General features: G+C 44.7%; 1 protein-coding gene across 2 annotated transcripts in view; it reads left to right on the top strand.

Moving 5' to 3' along the window:
• The window catches only part of GATB (glutamyl-tRNA amidotransferase subunit B), a 90346-nt gene that overhangs the window by 41266 nt on the left and 25623 nt on the right, over nucleotides 1-23457 (top strand). For both annotated transcript variants that reach the window (XM_002913853.4, XM_034661529.1), the window contains 4 exons: nucleotides 7979-8092; nucleotides 10365-10449; nucleotides 11137-11181; nucleotides 13339-13528. In XM_002913853.4, the coding sequence (XP_002913899.1) occupies nucleotides 7979-8092; nucleotides 10365-10449; nucleotides 11137-11181; nucleotides 13339-13528 (434 nt within the window). The remainder of the gene's footprint in view (nucleotides 1-7978; nucleotides 8093-10364; nucleotides 10450-11136; nucleotides 11182-13338; nucleotides 13529-23457) is intronic.

A 23457-nucleotide genomic window follows, 5' to 3' on the forward strand; every position in this document is an offset into this window, starting at 1 on the left:
CAGGGGCTTTTAAAAAACTCTGGCCACTCACAGAGCCTTCCTTGAGTTGAGAAAGGCAGGAGTGGAGAAAAGGTACAGATTCTGCATGTGGTAGCTGTGAATTCATAGCTCAGTACGGTTGTGTATTAGAATACTCCAGAGAATCAGAACCAGTAGAACGTGTGTTTATGTGTGTATGTATGTATGTTTATATATAAAGGGATTTATTCCAAGGAATTGGCTGATATGATCATGGAGGCTGAGAATCCCATGATCTGTAGTGAGGAGGCTGCAAAAGGGCAAGCCCTAGGAGAGCCGATGGTATAGTTCCACCCCAAGTCTGAAGGCCTGAGAACCAGGAGCGCCAGCAGTGCAAGTTCCAGTCTGAGCCTGAATCCAAAGGCAGGAGAAGACCCCTATCCTAGCTCAAAGACCGGCAGGCAGAGAGAGCAAATTGCCCCCACTCTACCTTTTGTTCTGTTCAGGCCTTCAACCGACTGAATGAGGCCCGCCCACAATGGCAAGGGCAGTCTGCTTTGCTCAGTCTACCAATTCAAATGTTGATCTCATCCAGAAATACCCTTACAGACACACCCAGAGTACTGTTTAACCAAATATCTGGGCACCTTATGACCCTGTCAGGGTGACCCATAAAATTAACTATCGTGAAGCAGTCACTGTGCTCGCCAGTAAAAACCACTGAGGATGATGACTCATCTGCCTGTTGGTTTATAATACTATTACCAGTCTTTTTATGTCACACAGTATATTTGTGTGTTACAAAAGGACTTCTGAAATTGTAATGCCACACTTGTCACATAGGGCATGTTACAGGCCACAAATCGTAATGTTGAAACCGTGGTACAAGCTGAATTTGGAGACAGAGCTTGCCTATTTGCTAATCTTCTTTAAGCTAAAGACTGGAAAAACACAACCACACGAGTATGAGTGGCATAAAAGTTAGCTGCCTCCAAGTCTGCTCTGTGGAAGTGAGGCCCTGTTGTAGAGTAGGAGAACTCTCCATTTCAGATTTATGGCTCATGCTGCTTTTTTGACCCACAGAGCATAAGTTAAATATGGGCAGGTTGGATGGTTATCCATTTATGCACTAAGTGTTGGTTCTCTGTTGCTTTAAAAAAGTTTTTACTGTTCCATTCTTCCTCCAAATAACTGTGATTCCTAGCAAACCTATGGAATAATAAACAAGCCACCTGTTAGCTGAGAAATAGTCCCATCTGGGGCTTTGCCAAGAGATAAACCACACCGGCAAGAACTCATCAGTCAGTGACAGCTGAGAGGGTTCATTAAATTTCATTTGTTGTGACACTTTTTGTTGCTTTTAAATACAAATCCAACAGCTTTGCCCCTAGCACAGCAGCACAGTGGTTGCAGTGGTTCTAAAGTACTGTGGGGAGGGAAGGTCTGCCTGGAGGCTGCAGGGGTCCAGCTTTTGGTGGTTAGCATTTTATCAGCCGCAACCCCTTGGCTCTTGCTTCTGTCCCACCACCATAGGACCACCGTGTGGGCATCGGAGAACACAGCCTGAAAACTGAGGACCACCCTACAAAGGACCAGTGGACGCCGCCCCCCTCCCAGGGTGCTTTTGGAATAAAGTTTAAATTGCTCTGGCCTGTGATTGAGTGAGTTCCTGATAGTTTTGCTAATGAGCATGGATCAGCTCAGCCTGGGTTCCAGAAGTCATTTCCTGCTCAGTGGACATTTGCCACTGTTGAGATCCTCAAAGCCGTCTGTTGAGTTGAGTGTGTACTGCAGTAGACATTCTAAATGTTTCAGTAATGATGTCTGCCATTTGGAACACTTAGGATGTGCTCATCAGTTCACTAAGCATTTTTTTTTTAAGATTGATATATTTATTTGAGAGAGAGAGGTGGGTAGAGACAGAGGGAGAGGGAGACAAGCAGACTCCCCGCAGAGCAGGGAGCCCGACGCTGGGCTGGATCCCAGGACCCTGAGATCGTGACCTGAGCCAAAATCAAGAGTCAGACACTTAACCGACTGCGCCACCCAGGCACCCCTCACTAAGCATTTTAAAAAATTATTTATCAACTCATTTAAATTTTACAGCATCCCTGAGATAGGTGGTATTATGCCTATTGTACAAAGAAGCTGAGGTTCAGAGAGATTGGCTTGTTTGCCCAAGGCTCAGAAGAAGGGACTGAGCTGGGATATGAGTCCTTTCTGTAAGCCCTGCATCGCACTGCTTTCTAGTGACAGCCACAACAGTGTCACAGCCTTCATAGATGACAACTTAGAGAAGAATGGCAGAGCATGGGTGCCAAGGACACTGAGGTCAACCTGGGTTGCGACCCGTCCTACTCCTTCTCATTGTAAGAACCTGGGCAAGGGATTTTGACTTCTCTGAGCTTCATGTTCCACATTTGTAAACTGAGTCCCCAAATAATCGTATGTGGAAAGGGAAAGGAAGAAAACGAAGAGGAAAAGAAATCATCCAAGTGGTCAGATAGAGTTGGGATGGCTGGGTGTGGTGTCCCCGTGTACTGAGACAGGGAAGACTGGGAGAGGAATGGCATCATGCAACAAAATCTGGAATTCCATTTTGGATTTGTTAAGTTTGAAATGCCTAAATGATGTCTAAAAGTGGCTTTGTCTAAAGCTATATCATAGGGAATGAATGTGATAAAGTATATAAAACTTATCACAGGCCTAACAAGTAGCCTGTACTCAGTAAATTTTTGGTGCTTTTATTAGCAATAATAAATAGTATTACTTTTACAGAATCTCCACTCATTTTGGATAAATAAGCTTTGTGAAATGTGGTCAGTAAAGTGTGTGTGTGTGTGTGTACTTGTTATTTAAGTCCTGGAGAACATCCAGTGCTCAGAATGAGATAGCTTAACAGACCTCTCTAAATCCTCAGGCCCCTGCTGTTTACAGAAACAGTTTTCTGTCCTGATGTTATATTTCTGATGTGTGAATGTGTTTTAGAAAAAAAATCTGTAACTGCACCATATCACTGTGCTCAGTGGTATAGTTTTTTAGTTTTGCTGTTACAAATCTCTGCTTCTGGAGGGTAGAAATTGAGCTTGATAACATTCTGGTGATATGTGAATGAAGGCCCTCCCTTAGTGTTGCAGAATTCATTGAAGTAAACCTAACTGGTAAGGCTTTTGTGCACTTGAGGCCATTTGACTTAATTTGTTTAAAAGGTATTTTGTCTTCACTGGGTAGAATGTCTTTTGTTAATGTTTGATACTATATTTGAATCCAAGCTAGTGGACCCTCTTTCAACGCTGCAGGATACTAAATGATTCCTCTCAGACATTTATGTAGTATGTATGGTCTTCTCTGGGAGACTGAAATTCATGCTTTTATTCCTTATCCAAGTTAAAATTCTAAGTCTTAAAAGATGGTTTCATTTTTTAAAAGCAGGTGAGGTCCAATTCAAGGTTCCCTGAGTTCAAAAAAGAAGTTGTTTCCCAAGAATTGAGATTTGGTTGAGCAGAGCTCAGCATACTTTGGAAGTTTTCCTTTGAGCTAAATAGGCCTTTCAGATGATTCCAGCTGTAGATTAATCCTATTCAGACAGAACTTTAAAACTTATCAGGAACCTTTTGTAAGATAGTAACCAATCTGCTTACTCATTGCTCAGGAAAATACCAGAGTTTTGGCTTGTTCAACAAGGTATTAATTTATTGAACAGTTACTCTGTGCCAGACCCAGCTCTAGATTCTGAATATAGCAGTGAAAAAGACATTGTTCCTGCTACTTAGAGCTTATATCCACGAGGGAGACAAATACATTAATAAATAAAATCACTCTAGTGGTACGTGCTTTAAGGAAATAAATAGGATGCCCTGTTAAAGAATAATGTTGGAGAGTCAGGGCCTGTCAGAGGAGGTGACATTTGTTTGAGACCTGAAGAATGATTCCAGGCCCCAGCCAGCATAGAACTAGGGGGTGAGCATTCCAGGGAACAGCTAAGGCAAAGTCTTTGAGGTGAGAAAAAGGTTAGAATATACTCTGAGGTAACGTAGGTAACAGAAGGCCACTCACTATAGGGAAAGCATACCAGGCAGGGGGTTATGTCATTAAGTAAGACTGAAAAAAGTAGGCAAGGCCTAGATTACCAATAACGGTAAGAAGTTTGGATTTCATCCCAAGTGCAGTGGGAAGTCATTGAAGGGCTTTCAAGCAAGGGAATGACATAGTCTGATTAATGTTTTAGAAAACCACTCTGGCTGCTCTGTGGAAAGTGGATTTCAGATGAGTAAGAGTAGAAGCAAAGAGACCAGTTAGGAAGCTTTTGCAATAGTCCAGATAAAAGATGTTGCTGTTTTGGCCGGGGCAGTATCAGTAAAGATGGAGAGATCAAGCTGAGTAGATTCAAAGAGGATTTTAGAAATAACAGGATTTGCTAACAGGCTGGTTTGGAAATCAAGGGGCAGGAAGAAGTCAAGGATGTCTTCAAAGAAGCTTGAGGGGCTGGGTGGTGCTATGGACTGAAACTGGGAAGGTGAACACAAGAAGGGCTTTGTGGAGGGGAAATCAGGGTGTAGTCCTGGAAAGTGAAATGTCTGTGAGACCTCCAGGTGGAGCTGTCAAGTAGACATTGGAAGTGAATGTGGGGCTCAGAGTAGAGGTCTGAGCAGAAGAAACAAATTGAGGAGTTACCAGCACATCGATGGTATTTAAAACCACATACCCCTACAGAGAGAGTGTAAGAGGGTCCTGAATTGGTGGGAAAGCAAACACCAGCAAACAAAATGGAAGTAGAGCGTCCAGGGAGATAGGAGGGAGACCAAGAGCACAGAAGGTCACAGCAGCTGGGAGAGGAAGATAGTTGTAGAAGGAAGGATTAGTTGGTATGTTGCATGCTGCTGGGGGTGTCCAGGAAGGTGAAGACAGAACAGGTCCTGCGTCCATCGCATTTGACAGCGGGGAGGTCACTGGTGACTTTGAGGAGGCATTTTCAGTGAGGCAAGGATGGAAGCCCATCTGAAAAGGGTTTAGGAGCAAACAGGAGGTGAGATAGTAGAGACAAGCTGTGCCACAAGCAAACAAAACATGTTCCAGAGGATTTCTCAGAAAGGAAAGCGGACTGACAGTAGCTTAGAAACCGATGGAGGGAGAATGAGGTTCAAGGGACTAGGGTTTGGGGTTTTGGTTTAATTTTGTTTTTCATGAGAGATACCTTTGCGTTGTGTCTCTACTGGAAGTACTGCGGAGAAAGTGAGGTTAATGACGGATGTGGTAAAGAGGATGTAGCTGAAAGAATGATACCCTTGGGCAGGAAGATGGGTAAGGGTTTGAAATCTGGGCACAGCCCTCCAGAGTCTTCCATTCTGGTCTTAAAGATAAGATCAATTCAGAATAGACTGTAGTCGTGTGCTAAATTCTGTGGTATTAACTGTGTCTGTCCTCATGGTTCTGAGGAGCCACCAGTGGGGACGGGCTTATTGATGAGAGTTTGTAGGAAGGAAGGTGGTAACACTAAAATGGGACCTCCAAGGAGAAAAGGGACGGTAATACTGATGACCAGGACGTGCAGGAGCCGGCAGACTGGGCAGGGACTTGGACGCAGAAAGCTCCCCCGACTGGAGGAAAGCCTTCTTGTGGAATGAGTAGTGGGAAATTGTGGGTCATCTCAACCAAGACAGGATGAGGGCTCCTCACTACCAGGCAGAGGAGACAAGTTGATCCAGTAGGAGCCGGCCCCGCACTTGAGCAAGCAAAGAGAATGGTGGAAAACCACACTGCAGTGGGATGAAACTCACAGCCACGTGGTGGCTAGCTGGAAAGGGGGGTTGCTGTACTAAAAGTCAGGACGCAGTTCTGTAACCTGGTCTGAAGCTCCAAGTCCTCCAGCAAGGGTAGGGGGGTACGTAGAGAGGAAGTGACAGATATGAGGGGTAATGGAAGAGAAGAACCGACAGGATCGAGTTGTCAGTTTGGATATAGAGGGAGAAGAAAACAGACAGGGAAGATGATTTCAGGTTTCCTGGATTAAGAATCTAGTGATGTCAGGAATCGTTGGGACTTCCTGAGAGTCGAGGAAGCCCAAATTGTCCAAAATGTTGAGAAGTATGTGCTAGAGACACCAAGTACTTTCTGAGCTGAAAGCACCTTTGCCCTGATGGTCAGCATGGGCGGCATTTGGGGCACAGAGTGAGGGAGCTCATCCTTTGTTCTGCAGGGAACACGCGAAGACAGTAGGACAGGCAGTGGGCAGCCAGCAGTCTCGAGCTTGGAGGAGGTCGAGCCCCACAGCTCAGCTTTTGGATGGGAAGCAGCAGAGACCAGGACCATGGAGTTTCTTGGCATGGAATTTATTTATCCCATTTCCTTATTTTAATAGGCTTTTGCTGTGGAATCTTGGAAAATGAATCTCTTTATTCAGCCCATCCGAATCTTCAGGGTCGGCAAGTTCCTTTCAAATGTAAAAGCCTGCCCAGGAAAACAAAAGTCCGGCATTTTGTCTTCTCGTTCTGTTTTGTTTTGGATATCGTGAATGAACTTGGAAAACAGAGAATTTGAGCTTTACTTTGTAGGGTGTAAAATGTGATTGTTTTTTATCTTCATCTCCCTGTTTGTCCTAGAATTTCTCCTCTCTCTCCTCTCAAGAGCCTCTTAGTCCTCTCCACAAACCACCTGCCTCCTTAGGGGTTATTGTTCCTAATCTAAAGGGGTTTTCTGGGTCAGAGAAGGTCCTCCCAGGATGGGTGCGGCCCCTTCTGAGTCCTTCTACAGACTCACCCCTTCCTAACAGCACTGTCTGCTGCAGCAAGTCCTTACAGCAATCAGGAAGGATTCAGAGTCCTGTTTGTGGAAAGAAGAGATTATAAGCGTACCCAGAGGAAGGAGGAGGGGATAAACCCAGGTTTCTGGCTCTCGCCCTTGAGCTATAAATTCTCAAGGACTCTCATGGATCTCCTGGAATCACTGTTGTAAATCCACATTCTTTTTTTTTTTTTTTAAAGATTTTATTTATTTATTCGACAGAGATAGAGACAGCCATCCGAGAGAGGGAACACAAGCAGGAGGAGTGGGAGAGGAAGAAGCAGGCTCATAGCGGAGGAGCCTGATGTGGGGCTCGATCCCATAACGCCGGGATCACGCCCTGAGCCGAAGGCAGACGCTTAACCGCTGTGCCACCCAGGCGCCCCAGTAAATCCACATTCTATTGGAAAGCTGTGTGGGGTTATCAAATGATCATTTCTTTTTCTTTTTCTAATTTTTTTTTATTATGTTAGTCACCATACAGTATCATTAGTTTTTGATGTACTGTTCCATGATTGATTGTTTGCGTATAACACCCAGTGCTCCATGCAATACGTGCCCTCCTTAATACCCATCACTGGGCTAACCCATCCCCCCACCCCTCTCCCCTCTGAAACCCTCAGTTTGTTTCTAATTTTTTTTTTTAAAGATTTTATTTATTTGTCAGAGAGAGAGAGAGCACGCACAGGCAGCGGGCAGAGGGAGAAGCAGGCTCCCCGCTCAGCAAGAACCCCAGTGCAGGACTCGATCCCAGGACCCCAGATCATGACCTGAGCTGAAGGCAGATGCTTAACCGACTGAGCCACCCAGGTGCCCCTCAGATGATCATTCCTGATGCCTTTCCCCCAACCCAGCTCTGACACTCTGAATAAAAACTCAGGATAAAACTGCAGAGTAATTCTCCATTTTAACAATGTTGTTTTTCTTATTTGGCACAAAAGAAATTAGATTTCTCCAGCTGGTATATCCAGAACTTCTCCTCTCTCCTGCATGTGCACAAGTGTGCACAAATATGCACACACACGTATACTCACACCTCAGATGCCTTAGGACTGTAATTCTTGTAAGTAGACAGGGTACCAGCTACATGCTTCAGGACCAACTAGACCTTCTCGCAAGTTGGGTTGCTGTAACTGGCTAAAAACAGCAAATGGAATTAGATATTGTTTGTCTAGAGGCTTAAAAAGACTACGTTGCCTCAAAGAATTTCTAAAGAGTTGTCTTTTTTCTCTCCTCCCAGAGGGCCAGTTGAGAGTGGATGCCAATATATCCGTGCATCATCCCGGAGAGCCTTTGGGTGTTCGAACTGAAGTGAAGAATCTCAACAGTGCCAGGTTCTTGGCCAAAGCAATAGGTGAATGCCGGCTTACATTTAATGCTCTTCTTTGTATCGGTTACCTGTTTCTTTGTAACAAGCCACCCCAAACCTTAATGGCTTCTACGATAACCATTTCTGCATTTGCAGTTCTACGGATTGGATCCTGCCTCAGCTCATTCATGTGTAAGATCACCTCACTCACACGTCCAGGCCTTGGTGCTCTGCGAGGCTTCTCTTTCCATGTTGTCTTTCTTCATTTGCTTGCCTAGCCTTCTTGTTTGGCAGTGGGGCATTCCAGGGGGATGAAGGCAGAGGCCTGAAGGCTTCTTGAGTCCCAAGCTCTAGAACGCATACAGTGTCTCTCCCAACACGTTCAATTCAAAGCGCATTCAAGGGGAGGAGAAAGAGACTCCACCTCTTTATGGGAAGATCTGCTAAATGCTATAGCTCTGTTTCTCCATTTACCACATTCTTTCTGACCAGTGTGAACTTGATAAAGTCATGTTTATTCATTCTAGATTGGCCCTAGTTTGAATTAATTAGTCACTATGTTTTTCTGCCCTTTACTGTTTTTACTAATAGATTCCATGTGCCTGTATAATTGAGTTTGGTTACTGGAGTACGTGCTGTGGGGATTTATGTGTTGACCAATACATAATAACGAAAGCCGAACAGTTGAGCAGGATAAACATCCAGGCAGTCCCGTAGAGGTTGCTGACTGTGAAGACGTCTCAGAAGACTAAATATATTCTTTAAAACCAAAGGTATCTCGAGAGGAAGAGAGAATGCAGGGAAGGGATAGAGTTTCAAGTGTATCCGTTCAAGGAGGCACAGTGCACAAGACAGCTGAATGCATTGCTGTATGTTTAATAGAGGCCTGGGTCTTGTTGAGAAAAGTACTGGAAACAGAAAAGATTCTCTAGTCTTGTATAAAACCTTATCCTGAGCCTGCAATGATCAGCCTCAATGAAGATGTTCTGAGTCTACAGATTTTCAGGAAAAGGACATTAAAATGGCTTAAAGGGATAACTTACGTAAGGAAAGGGGGTAAGGGAAGGTTCCCCCGTGTAGACAGACCAAAGAGCGCGGACTCTTCTGTCTCTGAAAGGAGTTACAATCCACGTCTATGAAGCCATGAAAGGTTTGGGTCAGGGATATCCTCACAGCCCAGTTTTGTGAAGGGGAAGCTTGGAACAAATGGAAGAAAGTTCCACTTCACCCTGTAGGTAGTAAGTGTTCTGGAGTTCGTTATTCCAAGAGGTGGTGATGGTAACCTAAAAAAAACAAGCAGCAAGATTTTAAGTAAATTTATTCTAATGAATTATGAAGGAGATCCCCCCCCCCACCCCGAGACAGAATTCTGACTGTGTCCTGACTCAGGACCGGAAGAACCACAGATTTAGTATGATGGGCTTCATTCTCCAAGCCCATGATTTTTCCATCCCGTTTTTCTCCATACATCATGCCTAGTAGCCATCATCTGATTTCAGCCGAAGAGAGTGCTGGAGTAGGGGAGACGGGGAGCAAAAACTGAAACATTTTAGTGTTGCTGCTGCTTTTCAGCTCAGATAAAAGAGTTTGCATTTGGGTGAGGGAAGGTGTATGTGCTGGGGTGGGGAGTTAGGGGGGAGGCTAAAGCTGCTTTCAGAGAGCAGCTTACCAACTGTGGCTGTTTTGATTACCACAGTCTGCCTTGTTGGGCGCATGGAGCAGTAGCTCTTAATCATTTGGGGTCAGAGATCCCTATGAAAATTCTGGACTCTCTCTCCAAAAAATGTACAAATGCACACACCCACATTCTATGTATAATTTCAGGAGGTACCAGAACCCCATGAAGCTTATCCTTGGATCCCTGGATAAGTTTCAGCCTCTCACCAGCCCTCCAGGGTATTATATCCCTGTAGCATATAGTATTTTCCTAACTCTACTAGTGAGGAAAGCATTAGTGCAGAGAAGCTAAGTCTCATCCCTTGGATAAGAACTCTTGACAGGCAGCCAGCCTGGATCTGGAGTTAGTTGGCCTAGAGACTGGTCCTAGCCCTTCTTCTGCCAAGAGCTGTAAACTGGACTGGGTCACTGTGAACCTGAGCTCGCTCCGAAAGTGAGGGAGCAGAGCTTCTTAAAAGGCCTTTTCCAGCAGCATTGTCCTATGATGGCAACGAAAAGAGAATATAGCATATAAAGGAAGAATTATGATAAACAACTCTCTTGATTATTTTTGACTTAAAGATTGAGCAAGATTTCTAATTATTGCTTGATTGGATGGAAGGAATCAAAATATAATACTAAATTACTATGTTTTTCTTAGACTCTGAAATTGAGAGACAAATCCATGAACTTGAGAATGGACGTGAAATTCTGAATGAAACGCGCTCGTTTGACTACAAGCTGGGGTGAGTTTGCATTGACAAGCATCTTGCACACAGCTCGGTGGGGCTGCACCCTGGGCTCACCACAGAACGGCCGTGTGACCTTGAAGAAGGGTACTTAGCTTGTCTGCACTAATGCTTTCCTCACTAGTAGAGTTAGGAAAATACCATATGTTACAGGGATGTAATTCCCTGGAGGGCTGGTGAGGGTGAAACTGAACCAAACTTGGGCATAAGTGCTGAGTCTGGCCCTTCGGTTGCTTCCAGTTTACCCACTTCGTGGCAAGAATTTTCACTTCCTTAAATTCTGTCAGACTTATGCTCTACCAATTCAAGCTAGAGATAAGGAAAGCATAGGGGTGGTTTTAGAGGTACCTTTTTTGTTTTGACAAGTTTGACTCTAATATTCTGACTCTGAATTTTGAGGACTTTGTGCTTTTAGCAGAAGACTGAAAGAACTCAGAAGACTAGAGTTTGAGCTGGTTAGAAGCTGGAAACATTGAAGCAATTTCTTCTCTTTTTTAAAAAAAATTATTCTAAATATTTCTCTTTCATTAGTATTTTTTCATGTAGTCATGTAAGTGTCTCTCCAAGAAGGTCGAAGAGCCTGACTTTGCCTGTATCTCTTATTGGTAGGGGAAACTCATGTTTGCACGTATGCTGGGTAATGCTGCATGCCGTGTTGGTTTAATGTTTTTCTATTTATCACAGGTGCACCATGCCGATGAGAGACAAAGAAGGAAAACAAGACTACAGGTGGTTATTCCTCTTGTCAAAATACCATCATGTGTTTGGGGTTAGGGGCAAGTTTCAAATCCACTTGCAGAATAACGTAAGGACCTGGATAGTTTTTAGGAACTACTTTCTGTTTGTATTGTTGCATGATGGAAAGCCTAGACTTCCGATTTTATGTATATACTAAAAGAAAGAATGTTTTCTTGGTTTGGTAGCCTCAGAGTGTCTTATCTGATGGGATTCAACTGTTGGAAGACACTGTTGACTTACGCCTGCATGAGAGTTGTTATAATTGAGCTAAGGGGGTAGCAGTTGAGGATGGGGCCTAGGATGGTCTTAGTCTTACATTCAGTTACAAATTTAGTAACACACTGAAGATCCTTGAAAAGAAAGGAAAGAAAGAGATGCATATGTTAATGGCATTTACCTTCACAACTTTGGTGATGCTTATTTAATTGATTAAAATTAAACAAGTTGGACTTAATATGAGATCCAGAAATAAAGCAAATAATAATAGGCTTAAGGTAAATTGAACCTTTTGTCTTTCTCCCCATTAAGTTTTGCAAATTGTGAAGATTGAAGTTGTCAGCAACAAAGTTGTTGGTTTCTTTGCAAAGCACAGCTCTTGTCAGTGAGGACCAAATGTAGCTTTGTCATGTGGGAAAAAAACTCCTAAAGCCTTAGTATGAACCTGCCCTGAGGGGCGCCTCTCATGTGTGTCAAAGTCAAGATTGTTTTCATCACTGTGAGCTTCTGGGTTCAATCTGTTCTTCCCAAGAACTTCTTTGTTCTCCAGTGTTGTCCTCCCACCCCCCCCACTCTGTTTATGCTGGTTCCTTACTCAGCATGGAGTTTGGCTGTTAGGTCCGCCAGTGGCTTTGACTCAAGCCCTCAGGTTAATAGGCAGGATTCAGGAACCCTCCTTTTGGTGTCCTCTTGCCCTCAGAAGTCAGACTGATTCACCGCACAGATTTGGCATGCAGGTGATGGGTTGCGTGCATGTCTCATCTATCACCTTGGCACCCCATTTATTCTGCATTTTCCTGCTTCTGCGTAAGCCTTTGACAAGTAGAAGTGGACAGAAAATGTTAGATGCTGGATTGGAGCAGAAGGAGAGACGTTCTATGCGGTGGTGCAGCAGAGAGTTCCCGCGTACTCCTTGGTATATACCATATACTCTGCCTCACTACCGCAGTTCCCCTAATGACATCCTGCACTGCTGTGTGATTCGCCTTTATTACCCAGGACTGAACACATGTACCACAAACATGGCACAAAGAGTATGGTACATTTGTTACAAATTGAGACTTTATTATTAACTAAAGTCCGTAGTTCACATTAGGGTTCACTCTATGTTGTACATTCTGTGTGTTTTGAGCAAATGTATAATGACATACATCTACTATTGTAGTGTCACAGGGAGTAGTATCATTGTCCTAAAAATCTCCTGTGCTCCACTTACTCATCCTTCCCTCCCCTCTTCTACGTTTTTTTTTAGGCAAAATCTATTTATTTCGTCCACTTCTCAAGAAAGAAAGTTTTCTTTTTCTTTAACTTTTCATTTATTTCATGAATAGCGCTAAAAATAGAATTTTTAAATGGGGAAAAGTCATTTTTCTCCCTAATAAGTAAATTGTTCTCATTTGGTCCTGTTTTTCCTAGCCTCTGTCTTTGTGAATATATACTTTATCCACAATTACAAATCACAGTGTAGCATCAACCCTTTGTCGTGCCTTTTTCCTTCCTCATAGTTTATAAGCATGGAGAGGGGCAGATCTGGTGGTCTTGACCTATAGTGTACACCTGCACAAAGACTCGTTCCTGGAAAACAGGGAGAATTGATATTATGGGACATTAGAAAATATTTGGGTTTTATTTTATTTTATTTATTTATTTGACAGAGCGAGCAAGCTCAGGCGGGGGGAGGGGCAGAGGGAGAGGGACAGGCAGACTCCCCGTTGAATGGGGAGCCTAACACAGGGCTCAATCCCAGGACCCCAAGATCATGACCTGAGCTAAAGTCAGATGCTTAACCCACTGAGCCACCCAGGCGCCCCAGAAAATATTTGGAATTGTAACATGACATCTAAACACAAAACTTCCATATCAGTAATTGGGGTTTTTTCCCTATTAAACCAAATACTTCCAACTCAGCCCCTATTTCCTCTCTCCGCCTAGGTTTATGCCCGAACCCAATCTGCCTCCCCTGCTGCTCTATGACACCGCGTCTCTGCCTCCTGGCGCAGACCCACAGCAAGTGATCAACATTGACTGGATTCGGGAGCGGCTCCCTGATCTCCCCAGTGAGACCCGGGAGAAGCTCATTCAACAGTACGGGATGCTGCCAGAGCACAGCTTCGCCTTACTGGTAGGTATTGATCAGAGGCTCAGGTAAACCCAGCTCAGCAGTTTGGGCAGTGCTCTACAGTGAGCTCTGAGTAGAGCAGGCAGATCGCTTCAGGTGTGCAATAGATGCTTCTGAGAAGAACAAGGCGTGGTAACCTTGGCTCACTGCCCTTTTTGGTGAATACTCCTCATAAACCCAGAAGCTGAAGCAGAATCTCGTGTCAGTCATTTCTGGGCAGAAAGGAACAGCTGCTCACAGCAGCCGTGGAGGCTTCTTGAAGACAGTCCAAATGTTATGGATGAATGTTTTCCCATGTGTCTGCAGGACAAAAGAAAATCAATGTATAGGGTTTCTGGATGTCTAGCAGTATTGAACCATGACAGGGTCTGGCAGGAAGTTCGGTTCTCAAAAGCCAGCCAGCTGTTTCTCCAACTGTAGAAGAAAAACATTTATTCCGCATGAAATGTTGAAAACTCTGACTAAAAGTATCGGTCCTTTGAGGCTTGAGGATGCATCTTAAGGGGCCGTTAGAGAATCTGACACCGTCGAGACCTGCTTAGGGATTTTCCATTCTTTTCAGAGCTGCTTGGGGCTTTGCAGTTTTCTTTGTCATGGCAACATTAAAGTGAAGCAGCATCAGTGAGGGTAGGGTTTTGTCACAGTTGTCTTCGGCTTGTCTGCGAGGGAGGAAGTAGAAAGTTTTGCTGCTGCGTGCTTCAGGGACTGGATATACGCCACACCTACCTTCTGGAGCAGCAGGGTCTGTGCAAACCCTGGATTTTTACATTTTAATTCACCTGTAGTAACTAGATGGGTATGTCGGAATGTACATATTTATATACATCAGTAACAGCAGCCCCGCCGTTTCTGGTACAAGGTAGGCAAGTGAATGTTTGTTAAATGAATGATTCTCTCTTTTTAAATAAGCTAATGTGAAAACTTTCCAGAGAGTCTCACGTGAAAACTCCTCTCTTCCTACCAGTGATGATTAGGCCGGCCCAGATGTGTTTTCAGACTTTAGGCACTGGTGACCACTGTCTCCTGCAGGCTGCCGTCATAGCTTAGTCGTCACTGTGCGATGGTTACGTGGCTGGATTTTAATTATTTCTTAGTGTGACTTGTTCAGCCCCTGGCAGGCTAAGACTGTGTCACCCTCTCCCTTGCTGTTCCTCAGCACAGTCTGGCACACCAGCAGTGTTTAACACCAAATCTGCGACTGTGTGAGTCAGTTCGCATCTCAGACAGAACACCTTTAACCTGAAGCCTCTTAGGACTCAGGCATTTTCCGTAGGTTGATTTAACCGAGCTGAGGTTTTGTCCTGTCCATCTTCTCCACTGTCTGATGAATAAATTCCAGACTAAATTCTAAATGCTAAATTCCAGTCCTACATTTTATAACTACCCGATTACACAGGGGATGGAAGGACTGGGACTGAGCCTACTGGGACTGAGTCTCCAAGGTGTCCGTTATCTGTCTTCGTTTGGCCTTCCACGAGGTGAATGGCAGTAGCCCTTGGAGGCAGCAAATGAAGAAAACCCAGATTACTTGGCTATTTCTTTGCTTACAAACGTGATTTCAGAGAAGAGTCCACTAAATATAACATTAAAAGGTTTTTTTGTGTGTATCAACTTTCTTCACAAGAGAGGTGAAAAGACCTTTCAGAAACTCCTCTCAAGAATAGGCCCGGTCTACAAACATACGCTCCCTTCAGAGAGCGTCTCTCTAGCACTGTCACGCTTGGCCTCCAGCGAGCACGTGATGGTGGAAAGCATCTGCCTCCTCACGGAAAGTAAGTCCTCCTGGGGCAGGGACATTTTCATGTTCGTGTTTGTGTCCCAGGCTCCACTCGTGTCCTTCACAGGACGCCTTGAATAAATGTTTGCTGAGGGTGCCCAGTGAGTTGGTCAGAGTTTAAGGTCCTGTTGAGGGGAACCTGTCTTTCATCTGTTCAGTCCACAACTTTTATTTTATTTTGCATCCCCTATGTAGCAGGTACTCAGGGACAAAGATTAAAAAAAAAAAAGTTCCTTTGCTTTCTAAGAGTTTACACACGCGCGCGCGCGCGATACAGCTAACCAGCCCCTGGGGCAGATTGCAGGAGATAGACACATAATGTGGAATGGGAGCCCAGGGAGGTAGTGAGTACCTTGATTGGAACAAAAGGGAAAAACTTTAAGGAGGACATGATTTTTTAGCCAGTTTTGAAGGGACTTTTAATATCTTAAAAATATGCTTATACTTTTAGCTTGCAGATAATATATTAGGTGATTCTTTTTCTTTTTTTTTTAAAGGGGTAGTCCTTGAAATTTCCAAGATGAGTGTAAAGAGAACTTAATAGCAGTGGAAAGAGAATGATTCAGAGAAATTGTTTTCCCGAAAGTGGACATCCTGAGCTCTTTATGACTTTGTAATCATTGAAAGCTGAGTTACTCAGACCCAAAAATGATATGTTCATGTTTTTTCCTGCCTTCATCAGAAACACAACAGATTGCTGAGAAGGGCAGATGCACAAAAGTAATGAACCATCTTTCAATTTAAAGAGTGCCCAGGAGTATTCATTAAATAAATAGCAGTAGTGGAGATGTGCTTGCAGAGCTTCGACTCCACGCTCTGTGCTTTTGGATTGCCTCTTCCGTTAAGCATCTAAGCACACACCCCCCATCACACGCATGCCTTACCCACACATACTAAAAACCTCAGAATTTAACTCTAGTCTTCCATCTGTCTTGTCATTTTAGTATGTGGTAAGCACCGCATTGTGTATTGGTAATTTATGGTTGGTATTTACAGAACTCTAATATTTTAGCACCTACAACAATGTGTGGCACATAGTAGACACTCAGTGAACATTTGTTCAGTGAATGGTTGGACAAATGATACTATGACAATACTCATGAAAGTCCTGGAAGAAGCAGCATTCCTGATAAAAGCATCATTGTTTCTAAAGGGTCAGATACAGAAACCACTCTTGACCCCCTAGCAAATTACGGGGTGACGCCTGGCTCATTGAACTCTGGCTGAGAAGTACCTGGATCGCCACTTTAACCACCCCCACGTACTCTGTCCAGATGCAAGTCGCTTGGCCTCTCCAGCTCATATGTTCTGAACTGTTCTTGTTGGGACATTAAATCCAATTTACATCCTGGTATTCTCTCTTAAACCCTCCTGACCATTCCCTCCCAACAGAAAACCTGTATTACTATTTTTTTCCTCTGGTCACATAAAAAGTATCTTGCCCCACCTGAAACTTCAACCTATTTAGTTAACCTTGCTTCCCTATCTTATGTCAAATTGCCTTGATTGCTGACCTCATTTATAAGGATTAAGGAATAGAAATGCAGAAGCTGAGATCCACGTATTAGGATCCTGAAAAACGAGAGGTTCTAATAACATAGCAAGTCCTTCTCTGAGTCAGTATATTCTAAGAGTAATCATGAGAATGATCTAGATGATATGATGCATGTGCATTTTTCTTAGCAGATAATCCCAGGGCGACGTCTAACTCTGCCTTACCTGATTCGGAGAATGCAAACAAATTGGAGTCATTTGCTTAAGCATAAGTGCAAGAACATGGCTGAGGTTTATAGCGGGTCACTTTTTTCTTTTTTTTTTGCAAGGAGGCTCCACACTGGGTGTGGAGCCCAGCGGGGGGGCTTGAACTCACAACCCTGAGATCAAGACCTGAACTGAGATCAAGTGTTGGACACTTGACCAACTGAGCCACCCAGACACTGCATGGGCCACTTTTTAATTTAGCCTTTCAACAACCCTCTGGGGTAGATATTTTTGTTCTCCCCATTTTACAGATGAGGAAACATAAACTGTGGTGGAGTGTAGGACATTAAGTGACTTAGCCAGGCGTGTGGGGGGCCAGGTTCAGTGGTCTGAACTGACTTCAGAGCCCAGACTTTATTAACATTTCTGAGCTCTGCTGCCTGCACGTGTAATGTGCCACAGTGCCAGACAGCAGTGTGTTCAAGTTCATTGCTATTTTGAATCACTTGATAAAGTAGAATTTTTACTTTTGTTAATACTAGTGGGTTTTTGTTTGTTTGTGGTTTTCTTTGTTGTTTTTTTTTTATTTTGGGCTTTTTTTGGATTTTTTTTTTTTTTTTTTTTTTTTTTTTATTTTACTTATTTGAGAGACAGAGCACGAGTCAGGGGCAGAGGTGAAGGGAGAGGGAAAAGCAGAAGCAGACTCCTCGATGAGCAGGGAGCCCGATGAGGGGCTCAATCCCAGGACCCTGGGATCATGACCTGAGCTGAAGGCAGACACTTAACCAACTGAGCCACCCAGGTGCCCGACACTGATGTTTCATACAGACCCACTAATGCTTCATGAAGCAGTCACAGACCATTGGTTCATTTAAAACTTTTGACCACCTTGCTTGGTTTTTAAGATGTCAGACTGCCTTATAAAGAAAGAAAAAGTGCTGTCTCCTAAATTTAGTAAAGATCCGTCAAATCCAATGAAAAGCAGAAATTATGTCCATTTTCCAAGTAGAAAATTTAAGTCACAAAAGGATGTAAACTGTCCTCTGTAACTTTATTTTGTTTCTTAAACTTGCTGCTGTAGGCTCTTGGCTCCTTCTGAATGAATCATTGAAAAGGTCTCCAAAAGAAGGCGGAATGTGTGGGGTTTGTGGGTTTTGTAGGATGATTTTGCCTGTCACCTCATGTCATGCAGTCCAGCACACAGTAAGCACTTCGGAAGCACCAGATGCAAGCTCACAGGGCAGCTGGCTGTGTATGAATTCAGTAGATGGAAAGATGTCTGCCTCATCAAGATTCCAGTGGAGGAATGGGATAGCATTCCCAATTCAGTGTTTCTTGAGGGCCTGCTGTCCTCGCCACAGCACCGTGTGCTGTTTTCAGGTGGAAGAGCTTTATCTTTTCCATGTCGCTTTTCATTCTCCCAAGTAGCCCTGCAGGGCAGTGAGTTGAAACACTGACTAAGAGGCAGTCTTGATTTCAGATTCCACCTCTGACAACTGGGAGCCAGGAGGGCTCTGCAAAGGTAACTGGTGCTGTTACCCCCCTAGCTGAAAGGGGAGGAAATGATCCCCTTACCCCGAAGATGAGTGACAGAGCAGAGTCTTCACTGAATCTTAACAAAATCTAAATATGGCCAAGCAGTCTCCCTAGAATAAGCTGCCAGGGAGAAGAGCACTGGCACCAAATAGCTGCTAACACACTGAGAGCCACGCCAGGCAGAATTTTAAGAAGAATCCAGCATGGCCCTGGTGAGACTGTGACCCTCCAGATTTAGTGACCCGTGCTGCCATACCTGTCTATGCGTCTTTGTAGTCAACCTTAAGATGTATAGCCTTATTTGAACAACTTCATTTTCCCCAGCTGGTTATTCCCCATTTGAGTCCTAATCCTTTGTTTCTGACACCTTGAAAAAGGTTAAGGTGCCTCCAGGGACAAAGAAGCAGAAAAAATATCATGACTGTGGTTGATTATTAAATGGATTGTTTTCCAAGAGTTTTGCTTTGAGTTTCTAGTAAGCTTGAAATGGCTTGGTTTTCTTTTTTGGATGAACTGTCTATAAAATAATTTGCCATGATAAATATCTGTGTACTCATAGGTAATACTCCTTCAAAGCTAATAGTTTAAAAGGCATCTGAAACTGTATTGACTGGTTTTAGACTGCTTAAACGTACTGCGGCACAAAGCACTGGCCCTCTAACTACTGCTGGAGGAAAATCCATTTGGTCAACATCGTCGCTCACCATATTTCAGCTCCATGTAATTTTTGAAATTGAGTTTATTCTTCGTTTTATAAAATTGCACCCAGTGCTTGCCAGCTTACGGGTACTTTTATGGTTCGTCTATGCACTAGAACCAGAACCGATTTTTTTTTCTGGTAAAACTGAATAAAAGATGCATCTTCTGACTTTACTCCTGAAAAACTAGCAATTCTTTTATTTTCGATGCAAGTATCAGAGGACTTGCAGAGATGAGGATCCTCCGGGCTCAGATTCATGTGACCCCTCAGGGACCTTCCCATTGGAGCAAAAGTGCAGGGAGGAGTGAAGGCCCGAGTGCCCAGCCTTTGGGATTCACAGGGACTATCTCCACCCATCCCGAAGCCGGGTCTCCTGTTTGTGGGATGATTTCCTTTTGGGGACAATTAAAATACATTATTTCAGGTTTCAGTCAGATCTTGGAGCAAATGAGGAAGCACTGCCTTGAAGCTTCATTGCCATTTTTAAGCTGCAGCCAGAAAGCTGCTGTTGACCAGCACAGTTTCCCTCCGTGTTGGGCCCATTTGACAATGGTGGCTTTAGGCACATCAAAATGTGATTACAGTCAGAATTGATTCCTTGACAGCATACTGCTTGTAGCCCATTCTCGAAGATACAGTTTTCTAATTATGCTGGTCTGCTGTCAACCTCTGTCACCTGAATTATTTGGATTTTTGATTATCCAAAGAAAAGTCTTATTGCCAGATTGGTTTCCTTCCCATCCCTCCCAGAGCTCATGTATCTCTGAGAATGTAAGCTCATTTTCACATGAGTCTAAGCCAAGTGTAGGTGTGAATCCTCTCTGTATGGAACCATTATCCTGAGTTAAACTCAGATGTGGATACTTCCCGACATTGCTTGGAACAAAGCACAAGTGAAGTTGTTGGGACCAGAGTTTTGCTCAGAATTTAGGGGCTTCCAGGCCCACTGGGAACATGACTAGGAGTAGAAACTGTGAGGACCAGAATAGGACTGTAGACCTTTGTAGGTGTGTATTTTATGAGACAGACTAGAGAGTATACCCTCGGTGTTTCTGGGTCAACTTCCAAGCTTCTCCAGATCTCCATGTTCTTGAAAGTGGCCATCGTGGCTTAGGATTCTGGCTTCCCCCTGACATACTCAAGTGAGAGTGATGTCTCCTATGCTAGTCTCACACAACCAATTAACTACCTTTTGTTTTTCCCCCACTGAAGACTCCTCTGGATGAGTCTTTTTTTTCCCCTCACTCACTGCAAGATTTCTATAGCCACTTCTTATTTCCATGAAAAGCAGAGCGAAGGCTCATTCACATCATAGATCCAAGCTGCCACCCCACTGAATGTGTCCATCCTGGATCTTGCCATAACTTCTGCTTTCTTTTCTTAGAACCATCTCTCAGACCTCCCTATCTAATTTCCATTTCCATCCCAACACAAACATTGAATGTTATGTTTAGGCCCACTTTTCACAAAGGTGGTGGGTCTGCACTCTGTTCTTCTCACTTTGTAAGACTGATAAAATCCACAGGAATAGAGAGGGAACAACAGAGTCCCCACTGACAGATGCTGGGCCCTCTTACAGTGTTTGCAGAAATGCTCAGTGGCTGCTCCCATGGCGGACGGGTGCCATTCCCGTTGGTACCTCCACAGAATGACGCGTCATGGTGTGAGCGCCTTGCGTAGTTGAAGCCACTGTTGCAGGGTCTTCCGTACAGTCAGCCGCTCCCTCCACAGGCATGACCTGCCCAGTTCGGTATAATCCAGTGCACAAAGTCCCGTATCAGAGGAGGTAGAATGCAGTCAGATGCAGTCTGCTTGACACCAAGACTGTGAACAGTAATGGGGGCAGATTTGTAAGGTTAGAAGGTGCTTCAGAATTGGGCGGTGTCTTGGTTGAGGCATACTCAGCATAACTTCCGTAAAGAGAGGGTGTGGAAGGGATGGCCACCCTCCTGCCCCCCAGTAGCTCCGTGTGGCCTAGGGCGGGGGCGTGTATCTGGGAGCAGGTGTGTGTCCTGCCACAGCGGAGAATGCCAGGTGGTATAGGTGTACATTGGCAGAGGCAGAAAGAGAACCTGCCATTTTCTCCTAATTTCTAAGTTAATTGCTAAGGGCCTTTGCAACATTTTTAATATGTGAAGAACCTTTGAACAGCTGGCAGGTACCAAATGAAATAATGGAAGTGGTGGGAAAGGGCATTCTTTTGATGAGCTCGTTGCTTCACATTGTGCCTGGCACTGCTCGGTGGTCAGTCTCAGTCCCCAGGAAGGCAGGGACATGGTATTTTCTTCATCAGAGGCAGTGTAACATGGAGATTAAGAGCACAGACCGCAGAGGTACAAATCCCAATTCTACTGCTTTCTTGCTGAGTAACCTCAAGCAAGTTAATGGCTCAGTGTCCTCATCTGTAAGAGAGAGTTCTACTGGTACCAACTGAGGGTTGTCGTTAAGAATTAAATGAGTTGGGGGCAAAGAGGGTGCTCAGTCGGTTAAGCATCTGCTTTCGGCTCAGAGTTTGAACCCAGAGTCCTGGGATCGAGTCCCGCATCAGGCTTCCTGCTCAGTGGGGAGCTTGCTTCTCCCTCTGCTCCTCACCCCATTCTCATGCTCTCTCTCAAATAAATAAATAAAATCTTTAAAAAAAAAAAGAATTAAATGAGTTAATATAGAGACCACTTAGAACAGTGCCTAGCACCTGTTGTTGTAAAACATATTCTCATGGGGATGCCTGAGTGGCTCAGTCGGGTAAGCATTTGCCTTTGGCTCAGGTCATGATCCTAGAGTCCTGGGATCGAGCCCCAAGTCAGGCTCCCTGGTCAGTGAGGAGCCTGCTGCTCCCTCTCCCTCTGTCTCCCTCTGCTCTCTCTATCTATCTCAAGTAAATAAATAAAATCTTTAAAATAAAATAAAAATAATAAAATGTATTCTCGTTAATATCATCAACAGGAGCAGCAGCCATGTGCGGCTCCCTACAGGGCTGGCTGCTCTTCTCCATGTCTAGCCCCCATTCTGGAACTACTCCTGCAAGCTTTTTAACTCGCCCCAGATTGCTAATCTGGGGTTCCTTTAGCTGCCAGTTCACTCCCTGCCATATAATCAGCTGTTCCTCAGCTTGTACTTTGTGGGCTTTTTCTTCTCTGAGTCTGCCACTGGGCAGCTGTCTCTATCAGGTTTCGTTCGCCTTCTAAATATAGTCCAGCTGATTTCTGCCCTGTCATCAGGTTCAGAGGGTGTGGGACTTAGTAACAAGAACGGTGGTTGAGAAATCAGCCCTCCTCCGATTCCAGTGGCATAGCCTTCCAACATTTTTGTCATCTCCGAAGGTAGAACGTACGAGACAGCTTTGCAAAAAGCAGTAGAATGCAAAAAGACGTTGCTTCCGGGGCCCGAGGCAAGGGTGACTGGGGGTTCCTTCCCTGGGCAGGCCGCGAAGGTGAGGCCACCCCTGAGTCCGCCTCACACCCGTATGGACCAGCTGACAGATCCATTAGCAGTGGTAGTTCCATTAGCATCTCAGAGGCTGACCTGGCCTCGGCTTTGGGTGTAATTGAATGCCTCCGGGAAATTTGATTAAAATGTGAAAGTATGCTTCCCGGTCCTAGAGCTGTACAGGCTGTCTGGTGTCACGTGAAAGACAGTACCGGTTGTCCCCGCCGCCTTTGCTGTGGCTGAAGGAACAATTAGTGTTGCATTTGGCCAGGAGACTTGACGCCCTGGGTAGCTGCGGTGTCAGCTCTGTCTGACGTAGAGGGGTCAGGGCAGAGTCGGGCGCTGGCGTGTCGCCTTTGAGACAGAAGTTAGGGGTTCCCTAATGCAGTGGCTTTTTGCGTTGCTCTGACTGCGGTTTTTATGTACGGGAATCACCAGCCCACTGTTTTCCTGAGAAAACCAGATGGCTGTAGTGCCATGTTCACCAGGGACTCCTGAGATTCGTGCGGGGCTCAGTAGCAGTTGCTGATGTCCTAGAAGGACTAAGGACCTTATGTAGAATGCAGTGGGTTTTGAGACTTGGTATGGATCCATCACTCTCGGGTTTGTCAGCAGCGCGGCCTCCTTCAGCCCTGCTGCTGGCCGCTCACCCCATTACAACCGCAGATTTGCACGCCTGCTTGCGATTGTGTCCTGAAAGCGCGCGGCCCCCTGGTGAAGTAGGGTTCCAGCTCGGAGAGGCTTCCTCACAGCACTGACACAAAAAGACAAACAGAAATCTGACTTGCTGTG

This window comes from Ailuropoda melanoleuca, chromosome 5 (genome assembly GCF_002007445.2).
Source record: "Ailuropoda melanoleuca isolate Jingjing chromosome 5, ASM200744v2, whole genome shotgun sequence".
NCBI lineage: Eukaryota > Metazoa > Chordata > Mammalia > Carnivora > Ursidae > Ailuropoda > Ailuropoda melanoleuca.